The sequence below is a fragment of the Watersipora subatra genome, chromosome 9 (assembly GCF_963576615.1).
Source record: "Watersipora subatra chromosome 9, tzWatSuba1.1, whole genome shotgun sequence".
In the NCBI taxonomy this organism is placed as follows: Eukaryota; Metazoa; Bryozoa; class Gymnolaemata; order Cheilostomatida; family Watersiporidae; genus Watersipora; species Watersipora subatra.
In genome coordinates, this window is record NC_088716.1 from 42,415,903 (window position 1) to 42,428,472 (window position 12,570).

The 12,570-nt window shown below is 34.2% G+C and overlaps 1 protein-coding gene across 1 annotated transcript in view; it reads left to right on the forward strand.

Moving 5' to 3' along the window:
• The first annotated feature begins 227 nt into the window (after positions 1-227).
• The window catches only part of LOC137403635 (DDB1- and CUL4-associated factor 6-like), a 28,638-nt gene continuing 16,295 nt past the window's right edge, over positions 228-12,570 (forward strand). The window contains exons 1-7 of the mRNA XM_068089613.1: positions 228-367; positions 1,776-1,837; positions 2,053-2,145; positions 2,533-2,610; positions 4,325-4,429; positions 6,773-6,886; positions 7,191-7,320. Of these exons, the coding sequence (XP_067945714.1) occupies positions 301-367; positions 1,776-1,837; positions 2,053-2,145; positions 2,533-2,610; positions 4,325-4,429; positions 6,773-6,886; positions 7,191-7,320 (649 nt within the window). The 5' untranslated portion in view covers positions 228-300. The remainder of the gene's footprint in view (positions 368-1,775; positions 1,838-2,052; positions 2,146-2,532; positions 2,611-4,324; positions 4,430-6,772; positions 6,887-7,190; positions 7,321-12,570) is intronic.

Below are 12,570 nucleotides of genomic sequence, written 5' to 3' on the forward strand. Positions count from 1 at the left end.
TAGCTTTACTATTTACACTTTAAACAAAGTCAAGAGTAGAAAAGAACAATTTTTAGAAGTAACCTATATATGAGCTCTCATTTAAGACTGCCTGCTATTCTGTCAGTCATTCTGTTTATATGTCACCTAGGTAACAGAGAAAACAGACTGCGTACAGACAGGAACTAATGAGACATTGATTCACATAATGCTTTTTGTTATTAATTGTGTAAATTTTGATAGGGAGAAGAGGCAGTGCAGGTCATATGCAGTATGGGTAGTGGCTTTCTATTTAAGCTGCTCTAGCTTGCTGGCCGCAACATGCTTAAGTTGCATTTCAACAACCAGTACGATTTTCGTAGAGATGCCAGCTATGCAGCAGTTTTAGGTAAGGAAGTGTGTCATGTACCACGGCCTATTACACCAATATCAAAAGGATGTGTACTTCACTAGTACAGTCCAACTTACTTGCAGATCACTTACACTACTACACTTACACTACTACACTTACACTATTACACTTACACTACTACACTTACACTTTTACACTTACTTCTTTTTTACATATAGCGTAAAGCCTGAGCAAAGATTTGCCGCGACATGAAAATGTGAAGAAAGTGAGCTAAAATTCATTTTTTGTGAAGAACTTGATTTTTGTTCGGAGTCATGCTCTCATGAAACCAGATGTAGTCGTTAATAAGATGCTGTAGATAGTATTTGTGAAAATTTTAACAATGGCAATTTAATGAAACTACTTACGTAAATATGTGGCTAAAAATTACCAGAGCTCCTCAAAACTGCTCAGAAGTCCAATTTTACATACGACTTTGGCCAGTTACTATTAAGCAATTCAGCAATAATTTTTTCTGAGAGCGAATTTATATTTTAGCCGGATGTTTGTATGCTCGCCACTATTTTTGCTAACCTTGTTAAGTTTCAACTCAACCAAAGTGATAATTGCACTGTTTTTGATTATTTTTTATGGAAACTTTTTTGATGAATAATAAATAAATAATAATAATAATAATAAATAATATGTCAACAAATTGCAATATTTTTCATTGTAGCTGACTTTCAGAAATGGTAAAGAGTAGAGTTCTGTGGTTTTACTTCCGACGTAAATTTAGATTTGTTTGAGTCATTGCATAGGCAACTACCAGTGTGTTCAGTCGTCAATCTCTTGACACAATCAACACACTGAGTCACATAAGGCAAATTTAATATTAGTGTTAACATAAATCAAAAGACATCGAAATTTTCTTAAAACAACTCGATATTTCGTTTTGATGAGTCTTAATTATCATCTCGCAATTTAATCAACTCTTAGTAGTGCATATTTGTTTGTTTATAAGTGAAAGCTGATGCTCATGCTAACAAAGTCAGCACAATCTGAACTGGCTTATTTTCTAATCTTTTCATACATACCGATATATTAGTGTAGCTGAGATTGTTTGAAGTCAAGGAGAGAGTCGTTTGCTCATGTCAAATTATTTTGTTATATTTCCAACCTGTGTTCTAAGTCAAATTACCCTTTAACGTTGGCTAGACTAGAGCTACAGTATGGTGATGTGGTTTATCGTAACACCTCTGGAGATTTATACAACTTATGCTAGTGTGACCAGCACTATACATAGCGTCATTAAAACTTGATGTATTTATGACAAATCATTCTTAGACACTTTCTATATCGATCGCCCCTAAGTGGTTATCATATCTACTCAAAATACCTCACTTTTACCTATATAGAATATGTCACTATGAACATTTTTATTATGTTACAAGTTTTTTGTGTGCAGGAAATGATTGCCTCATTAGAAGACTGGCTCTTGAGAAGAGACTCAAAGTGCATAAAGGATGTGTAAGTTATTTATGAGTCAATCTTAGCCACAATATTGGTCTTACTAAGAAGAATCTATTAAAGGGATAAATGCTGCTTGTTTTGTTGGCTTCTAATATCAGTTACTGTAAATAACGCTAACATTTCTGATCGCATGATCTGCCAGTTCAAATACTTTTAAAGCTCATCACTACACGCTTTCTCATAGGAAGTAACCTGCTGTAGTTATGCTATAGGTCAATACAATTGCTTGGAACAGCAGTGGCGAATATATACTCTCCGGATCAGATGACCTCAAGCTAGTGGTGACCAATCCTTTCAATGGGAAAGTAAGTTCTAGTACATTCTATTAGGAATGTAAGACTTTGATGGTTGATTGTATGTTATATACTTTCAAGTATATCATATTTTTGTTGGGTGCGATTATGCTAGATATTTTCAAAGAATTCAGATCATTGAGTTTTGCCGGAGGTATTCAGCTCAGGGAATTTTTTGCTTTCTCTCGCTGCATACATACATATATTAATCTTTATCCGTTGGTATTACACCAGATATCAGTGTCAAATGTCCAATCATGACTACTTTACTAGTGTAAATAGAGTGGTATTAATATTAGTTATATAAATATAATAATAATAGGACTAGTATAAATAAAATAAAATAATAGTAACATAAACTGCTAGTCCAGTTGTTTTATATTCCGCCACTGATTGCAGGTGGCTGCCCGGCTGCCCTCTGGTCACAAACGGAACATATTGCAAGCGAAGTTCCTACCTGTGAGTGGCAATAGGCGGGTAAGTATTAACTGACCTTCCAGCTTGTGAATACCTAGCTGTCAGGTTAAACAAAGATAATGCATGTCTACTGGATATCTTTGGATGTTATCTCCTCTCGTCTTTACTGGCACTGTTGAAGCGGGTCATAGGCAGTGTGTCTTAACTAGAAATATTGTTGGTTTAGTGGTGATAGATTGTCATATGGACTCTTCAGTCTAATCCTCTAAGTTCCCCAGTTATACGGTGAGCTACGGTTTGTCATGTATGGTGAGGTGAGAAATGGGTTTTGACAGATTGTCTATTTCCTATAGTATGTGCACTCTGGTAATACAGACACCGTTGAGCTGACTGATTCAACATTATATGCCATTTTGTATGCTGCTTTTCTCCTCACCCACATTGGCAATGAATTCTACTCAACCACTAGTGCTCCGAATGGATATTTGTGCAAGCTGTAACCTAAACGTAGCAATTCGAGACATTAGACACAAGATTCTTGAGTTTATTTGGGTCTCCGATTCGAAATTACCAGGTACACAGGCTATTGTGGTATCACAGGCTCAGTATTATAACTGACTCTTTTCCAGAAGATGTAGGGTGTCTGAGGATCAATCTAGCGTTTTTGCCTTTGTGTAGTTTTTCATAAGCTAGTATGATTAAAGCTTAGTTTGGAGTTTTTTTCTTTTATGCAAACAATGTTTAAAAGCATGAGATAATAACTGCTAATAAAATATAGTTAGTTTGGAGAGATCTGGCTTTGGCTATATTGTTTTTGCCTATTAATCAGTTGGCCGATATCCAGTTTTCGCATGTAAAAAAGATGTTGCCATATGTTAACAGTTGATTAACTGGCTTACTGGTTTCTCCTCTATTGCATCTTTAGAAAATTAGTTTAAAAATGTACCATTAAAAGTGACCAACCCATTATCACTGAATAACCCATTCTAACAATGGTTTTTTAAAAGGGATTTTTGAAAGGCTATATTCGATGTTTCTGGATTCCTTCCCTCAACCATAGTGAGCTATAAGCTTCGTCTCTTGGGTGGAACCATTCGTTATTCAACTTCGTATAACTCAGTCAGTCACATAATGAGTAGTGATGACATGTGGTATCTACTAAAGCCTCTGTTCATTTACAGATTTATGTTCTTTGCATGGGTGATGGACAGACGCTAAGCATTGTAGACTTATTCAATCTGAATATAGACAAGGCCTTGCATACAACCACAAGGCCGGCTGGTAAAGTCTACATATGAGAAAAATTCTTGCTCACATTATTGATTGGAGAATATCAAAATTAAAAAAAATTGGTTCAACATTTGTTTTTCGAATATTTCTCTCTTTTGTAAAACGACCTTTTAATCAGCATTGCTTCTACATTGATTGAGGTTTAGTTTACAGCTGATGAACGCTAAACAATTGAAGATATCTTATCGCGCACTGTAATTGGTAATTGTTTAATTGCTTGCTAGTCCAGCGGTTTCAGCCACTGGTGAGTCTAAACGCAGGGGTGACATGGTGCACACAACTCCGCATAGATGTAATACGGACTACTCTTTTTGTTACTATAAGCATTGACCCTCAAGTTTGTTAGCTACTGATGAGTCTGGAGGAAAATTTCAGACTTGGCAGCTTGTTGAACACTGATTAAGTCAAATCACATGTTCACAGATTCATTAGGCATGTTTATTATTGATAAGTATTGTTTTCCAGTTTAGTTTTTACATTGCAGTTAATATCATCTGACATGGCTGGCACCGTATCTTATACCCAACTGGAGCGTCCACAGCTGTATGGAAAATCTCTCTTCAATTGTCACAGTCGCACGGTCTATCAGGTAATTTGCATGTTTGTTTTCCCACTATTTGTTGTGGTCTCCATAGTCATCTGATGAGACAACTCCACTAGATTTTGAATATGTCAATTCTCATATTATTACAAACAAAAGTCATTCAAATAAAATGGTTTGATGAGCTAACCATGGCTGCCAAGATATATTGTTACTGGCAGCTATTAAAGAGCAAGCTGAGCAATAGCTGGTCAGAGGGAAAAGAAATGTGACAAAAACTATAAGAGAGAACTTCTATCTAATGACACCCAAAAGCAAATTTACATAAAGGTTGAAAGAATCTAGACCAAAGCAATCATTGTACTAGCTCAACTACTATGAGAATCATGGGTTACATACTCAAGTGAACAGTTGTAAAATTATATAAGGGAATTTAGTTATAATTATTTGTTTTTCAAAATAACTTCATTAAATTGTAAGATTCCAAACTCTTTTGATATTGAATTCTTATCAATTATTGATGAACTGGCTAGTAAATATTGCCAACAAGTTGGTATCAGAAAGGAAACCTAGTTTTCAACCACTTTCCATTCCAGAAAGATGTTGAAAAAGTGAATTGTTAGAATCCAGTAACAAATTTTCTCAATAACAACTATTATAAATAGTTTAAATCCATTTTAAGGCTAGAGGTCGACTTTTTAAAATGTTGTTCCATGACCAAACACGAGCGAAACGATTGTTTGGGAGCTTTATGATAAATGCATATGCGCACACAACTCCCGAAAAATTATCCGTCAACGACTGTTACCAAACCCTTGTACCGAAATCCAATCAAAAAGTTTAACTATTTTTGTGTAGAGTCGTTTAAGTATAATAATGATACAAAACACATATAAGCATATTTAAACATGTTACCAAGTCTTTGAAAGGTTGACGCAATATCCTAAAACTAACCCATCGGATTATACATAAATAGACAGATTAATTTGGCCTAAAATTGTCATAAAAACTTGACAAGGCTTTTTAAATCAAAATTAAGACCGACCAACGAAACGCCGATAAGGCCGTGCGACAGAGAGTAGAACCATTGTCTAGCGCATTTCACAAGGAAATCGTGCACATTGCACCAGTCTATGGCATTGTCCAATGCCAAAGGTTTCTGTAATTAACGTAGAAGTACTGAAAAGTGATCGCTTCTTTTTTTGCCGATTCTACTGGACTCTGACATTTTGGACACTTGTATTGAGTACTTTGGTATTCCAACTGATGTCCAAAGCAGTGAAAGTAAAGGAAATGATGATGATATTTTCTAGTGTTTTTTATAAGATTATTACAATATTTAATTGTAAGGATAATTATTCGATTTCATACGATTATTATAAGATTTAGTTATAAGAATAATCATTCGAATTTACAAGATCGAAGTATATAGTGACCGATGGTGTGCAATATGTTACTGTTATTATTTTTCTAAAGATTTTGTTGATGATACTGCGGATGTGCCCAATATTGCGGTACTGCCAAGCCGTTTTTAATATCTGCACAATAAAAGGCCTACATTTTCTTATAGATATACATCTATTTCTATAACAACCAGCTAAAATCTGTTTAGATTTTTAAATTCAGCATAATTCTTTAGATATAAATACAGAAATCTAGATAAATATCACAACTTCTTGATATTGGCTGCTATGACCAATGATATACAGCCCCCCAGCCTGTGTATATTACACAGCAACTTGCCATTTTACTTCTAATATTGCATTTCTCCTACTGCAGGGGAGAGATATAAACATAATCTTTTCCTTTCATTATTGCTGTTTGTTGTACATGATAACACCCAGTACATTACAGCTACCATTGAAGCTACCATTGCAGTTCTCCTATTGCACTGCAGTGCCATTTGACTGCTAATATTGCATTTCTCAGCCGGCAGTACCCTTTCTTTTTCCATTATCACTTTGGTCGTGGGCTGTATGACAGGGGAGTTTCTAGTTAATATATCTTACACCATGAACTGTATATTAAGCTCGTGGGTAATATATAAAGTACACTGAATTTCACATAAATACTTTATTAATAAATACATTATTAATAAATTCTCTATTAATAAATACTCTATTAATAAATACTCTATTAATAAATTCTCTATTAATAAATACTCTATTAATAAATACTCTATTAATAAATACTCTATTAATAAATACTCTATTAATAAATACTCTATTAATAAATACTCTATTAATAAATACTCTATTAATAAATACTCTATTAATATAATAGAGGTTTTAGCGAATGCTTCAAATCTCTTTAAGACTCAAGAAATGCACTTTTATTTTTCCATAGCCAACTTAGCATTTTGTCATCATGCTATAACAAATATATTTTTAGCTACAGACCATATTCGGTGAGCCAAATCTGTTCTTTTCCTCTTCTGAGGACGGCACTGTCAGGTGGTATGACACACGAATAAAAGAGTCTTGTGTGGAGGAGGATTGCTCCGAGGTAGGACAACTTCAGGTTATGCAGGTTTATGATTTTCAACTTGTGTCTAACTATCCTAATTCATCTGCATATCGGATAGTCAGTACTGTCATTAAAATTTTTTCTGGATTTCTAATTTTTATGTTTAAAATGTTTTCATTACATCAGAAATGGGGGCCTACTTTGCAAATGTTGTTGTTCCCAAAAATTGTATATCGCTCCACTAATATCCAATAATCGCTAAAAAGCTAATAAAAAGGTTCTGTTGTCATAGCTGGTTGAAATTATAAAAATTTGTCAGGTAACCTTGAATCATTTTTTTTAGAATGTTCTGCTGGACCTGCAGTTTGGAGTCAACAGCATAGACATAGACCCCATCAGGTCACACTACCTAGCAACTGGTACCAACGATTCGACGATCCGAATATTTGACAGGAGGATGCTAAGTGAATGCTGTAAGTGTATGTTAAAATGACTTATATTGATGATGAACTATATTGATGATAACCTATATTGAATATGACCTATATTGAAGATGTCACTACTAATTACCACTACTTGTGTTTTATTTCACAGAAGTATCTATAAATATCTCAAAGTTACTTTTAGATAACAGTGCCCTGCTGCATCGAGGACTACGGTAACCTTTTAAAGATGTGACATCAATTAAATTGAACAAATACTCATTATGACACAATTCATTTATAGTAGCTAGCGAGAAAATGCTCAAGTGTAGAAGCTTGTCGTTGTGACAGTCATCTCAGCAGACACTGGTGTAGCTACCTTACACAAAATAATTCTAACTCTGCTACAGACAATTCTAAATAATTCTAATTTTGCTACAGACAGTGCTGTTCAGCTATTGAAGCGTCATCAGTGCAGCTCGGAGCTGGCAAGGGAGATAACTCCCATTGCCAATGGAAGGCGACTTTCTGCCATAAAACAACTAGGTTGCTTTCCAGGAAGGCAAAGTGTGATACGAAAGGGCTCAAATCACAAAAGTGATTTGCGCGCATTATATACATACATATATACCGGAAAACCTCTAATTGGACGCCACATTTATTTGAACGCCATCTCTATTTAAACGCCACTATGAGAGAAGGGTTGAAAAATAGAGCACCACCCTCTACTTGAACGCCACCTCCATTTGAACGGCACTTTGACTATCTTTGATCTTTATGAACCCATAATATCAAATGATTAATAGAGAAGTGTGCGCAAAATTGTATTAACCCATTCAGGACTAATTAGTTATTGGTTGACTGCTCCCCCAGCCTAATTAATTTTTCAGTAGCCTTACAATTAAATTAGAGCTACACAAAATTGAGTATAACTAGAGTTCTTTTCAAAATAATCTTGATTTGTTTTTTGCAGCTTAACAAAGACATTCCAGGCTACAATTTGATTTAAATTTCTGTGCACTTTTACAAATTCTACTAACCACAATTTCTAATACTTCTGTGAACTTTTTTTTGATCAAAATTATTTTTTATGTTTCATAGCAGCTCACAAGCAGTTTTTTGGTACTGACATTGTTGGACCTATGTGAGATTGATAGCAAACATTATTAGCAGCAAATAAAAAAAAGATTTCTCAATTCCAAGCAATAGAACAAGTGTTACTAGCTTCTAACCAACACTACGTCACTGACAGTTTTATCAATTATATACATGTAATCAAACAATTTGTTAATTTATATTGAAATGCATCGCAGAGGTTATTATGAATATATTATGCATAAAAAAAGATACTCAAATTACCAGCTAACAGACAATCAATCCCCAGCAAAGAAAATATGTGTAAAAATGCAGTAAAATATATTGTAAAAAATACAGCAAAAATGAATATGCATGAAAACGAAACAATATATACATGTATAATATGGATGTGTTCATAAAAAAATGATGACACAGTGAGAGTTATTTGATGCCAACTACACATGCATATTTGCTCCCATTATAAGTTAGTTGATGCAGTATTCATCAGATATTGGTGTTGAAGCCCTAGGCTCATCATCAATGGCATCATCACTCACAAGCCCTTGACTGTCTTCACCTACATGTAGCAAATATGATCGGTAGTAAGCAACCTATTTGCTTTCAAACTTCTCGTACAGCCTAGAAAAAATTGTGCTTTAGTAGCTTTTCAGGGTAAATACCTGATAAAAAATTGAAAATAAGTAGTCTACTGCAGCTAACAATTGGTAATACAAATTGTAAATATTTTTTGATACTGTAGATATAAAAACAGAAAGTCATGAAGATGATTACTGTGGTAAGTGTCCCCTATCAACCAATATTAGAGCCTAGTGGTTGGGGCTAGTTTATAGTAGATGTTGAGGTTGAGAACTATATGCTTGACTAACTGTGCGTTGAACAATTGGATATAAATGAAATAAGAAATTTTTATTATCTTGTAATTCTACAAGGAAATCATAAAATTATTATTTATTATGGGGTAATAGAGTGATGAGTTCATGCTGCAAAAAGATCTAAATTTTATTGGATTGAAAATGTTATAATCATGTGTATCATGAAAAAAATCCATATCTTACACTGTTAGAATAAAGTTTGTTAGAAATTCACAAGAAAAATTTCAACTTTTTATCGTTTTTTTTTGGTAAAATTCTATAAATAGCCACATAAAACTTACCTTCTTCCATCAGAAAATTCTCATTTTCTTCTTGAACATTACTTTCGTTGCTATTTTTTCCCCTGAGCTGATTACCACATCTAATTCACTTAAAAATTTTGCCATCGTTTGGATAAACGTTTTCCAAAATGGCGATCAACAAATTTTCAAAACAGTTGATATCTATCACGTAATTTGTTAGTTAAAACTCTCTTGTCCAATCGCATATTTGGTATCAAAATGATGCCCAGACTCTTAAACTTCGTTTGGTGAATGAATAAAACCGATGTACCTAAACAGCTAAGCAATAGAGCAAATCAAAGTTTAACCCGGACACTCCGGGAACGGGCCCTGGAGAGCACAACTCTTCCCGTAGTAACCGGGAACAGTCCTGAATGGGTTAATAATGAATCATGTACATCAGTAACAATCAATTCTCTCGTCGTCCAACTCCAAAGCTTTTTCCTTTTTTTTATTGAAACTTCAAAAGCAACACTATAGAAATAATTAATAACTGTCTCAGGCTAATATTAGTTTCTTGTTTAACATGGTTTTGATACTTCAAAGTACAGTCAAACATGGATAACTCGAACTTCAAGGGACCGAGCAAAAGTGTTCGAATTATCAGAGCGTTCAAGTTATCAGAGCACTGTCACAAGTCCATATATTTACTTATTTATTAGTAGATACATGTACATATACAAACTATAATATAAATCAAAAGCACAAATGGCTTGTTTCAAATTAAATGCTTCTAATGTAAAGTTTAAAAAGTTTTCATGAAAAAGTATAGAAATTTTTCTATCACTTGAGATTGGTTTGTTGTTTGAGGTGATGTTATTGCCAGGACGTTTTTCAGATTGACATTGGCAAAACTTGATCGTTGTTGAAATGCTCAAAAGAAAAGACATTTTTTTCTTTTGGGGTTTTACCCACGATCAATTTTGCCGTTTTTTCTTGAAGTTTATGCAGATTACCTTACTTTACCTGGGATTCGTTAAGAGCAACACTCCGAGGCAGTTCAATTAGAAGTTTTACGAGGTTTTACGGTACATTCTATATCACTCACCCTTTTTTAATAGATACTTATTGAATGTACACACGTATTCTGTGTTCAGGTCAAACGATGAATAGTTTTTTGTAGCTCAGACAACGTATACATTTAATTATAACATTTTTTAAGACGTTTTAAACATTCAACATTCTGACGTTGATTCAACACGGAATCAACATCGGAAAACTATTCATCACGGGCTAGCCGGGTCACGCACTCAAGGATTTTCGCCACGCACATACAAAACAACATGTGATTTTTGTTTTGTATGTGCGTTGCGAAAATCCTTGCGCGCGTGACCCGGCTAGCCCGTGCTATTCATCGTATCGCAGTATAAATCAAATTCCACCAAACTTTTAGAAAAGTCGTTGACAAAAATATTTTGCCGATGGTGGTAATAACGACGCTTATGAATTACGAAAAGATGAAGTTTACCTCTATGGCTTTAAATAAAGTGATTTTCTAAAGCGATAACAACCGTTTCGGTAGCCGTTGGGCAAAAAAACAGTTCGAATTAACAGTGTTGAGTTCGAGTTATCTATAGCAATTTATCATTACGTGGGAACGGACCAAAGGAAATGTTCGAATTAACCATGTGTTCGAGCAATCCGTGGACGAGTTATCCATGTTTGACTGTACATGTATACAAAAACGGTTTACAATTTTAGACCAAAGGTTACGTTTAGCGAGGAAAACTTTCACATGTTGTATTTGTGCTCAATGCAGCGCGTAAAGGTTTTCCTCTGCCATAAAATTGTTTGGAAGCTAATATTGACTAGCAAATATTTTTGTTTCAAGATGTAAATTTTTGTTTCTGCATGTAATATAAGTATGGTTCATTTATGTCACTTGTTCATGAATATATATTTGTAGGATTTGATAGATTATCATTATATAACTTATAAATTTGCAGATTTATAGCATACTATTTGCTAGCATCATTGCAGTAATCTGATCTTACAATTGATCAATGCTCGTAACTCCTCTTCTATTGCACCTAGAAAGCTAGTTTTGGCTGCAAACTGTAGCAAACATATCAATGAGTGCACTGAGTTTTTTATGCACCATTGATAAATATAGATATAAAATAAAAATATGTTTTCAAATTTAGAATTAAATAAAAACTGAAAGTTCCAACAAAACGCAAAGCAGGACACATGCTATAATATTATTGGAGGTTAGTTGCGAGCAATAGATATCAATTGGTAGAGATATTTCTCGGTTTCTCAATGCATATTTATTAAGAGATCATTGACAAGTTAGTGGTAAGTTAGCAGATTTATTGCATCCAAAAGGTTTAATTAATATCGCTTTACCGGAAAAAAAGGGGCAAAATATAGGCGACACCATGTCGCCCTTAAAAGTGCTAAATTTATCTTCCAAAATTCTGGGTGTGCCATTTGAAAAATTCGATGCCAGCCTCTATTTGAACGCCACCTCCAATTTACCACCACTATAGAGGAAGGGTTGAAAAATAGACTGCCATGGCGTTCAATTTAGGTTTTACGGTATATATATTATATATTTTTATATATATAAAAATATATATATACATGTATGTTATATATATATTTCTCAAACAACAGCTACTGTAATTTAAATGTTCTACTAGTTCTACTAGCTTGCTGCTCCAAATGTTATTATGTTGTTAATCATGGATGTTAACTATATTAAGGATAACTCTAGCTGAATGTGTGACCTGGACCGGCACTTGAAAGGGTAGAAGTACAAATCTTTTGATTAGATCAACTGAACTCTGCACTCTACATTACATGATTAGCAGCATTTTTAATTACATCAATCCTATAAATCTCATGTCTTTTATTTAATTAATTGTGTGGTTACATGTTTGAGGCTCAGTCTGAAGCGTTGTTTTTTCTGTTGGGACTAACACGGAGCTAAAGGGCGTAAGGATATCAAGTGGTAAGGATGACAAACCAGCAAGCAAGATGGTAGGCGTGGTAACTTGGTGATGATGTTTGTTAGTTTTTATCTGACTGTGGATACACACCCTCAG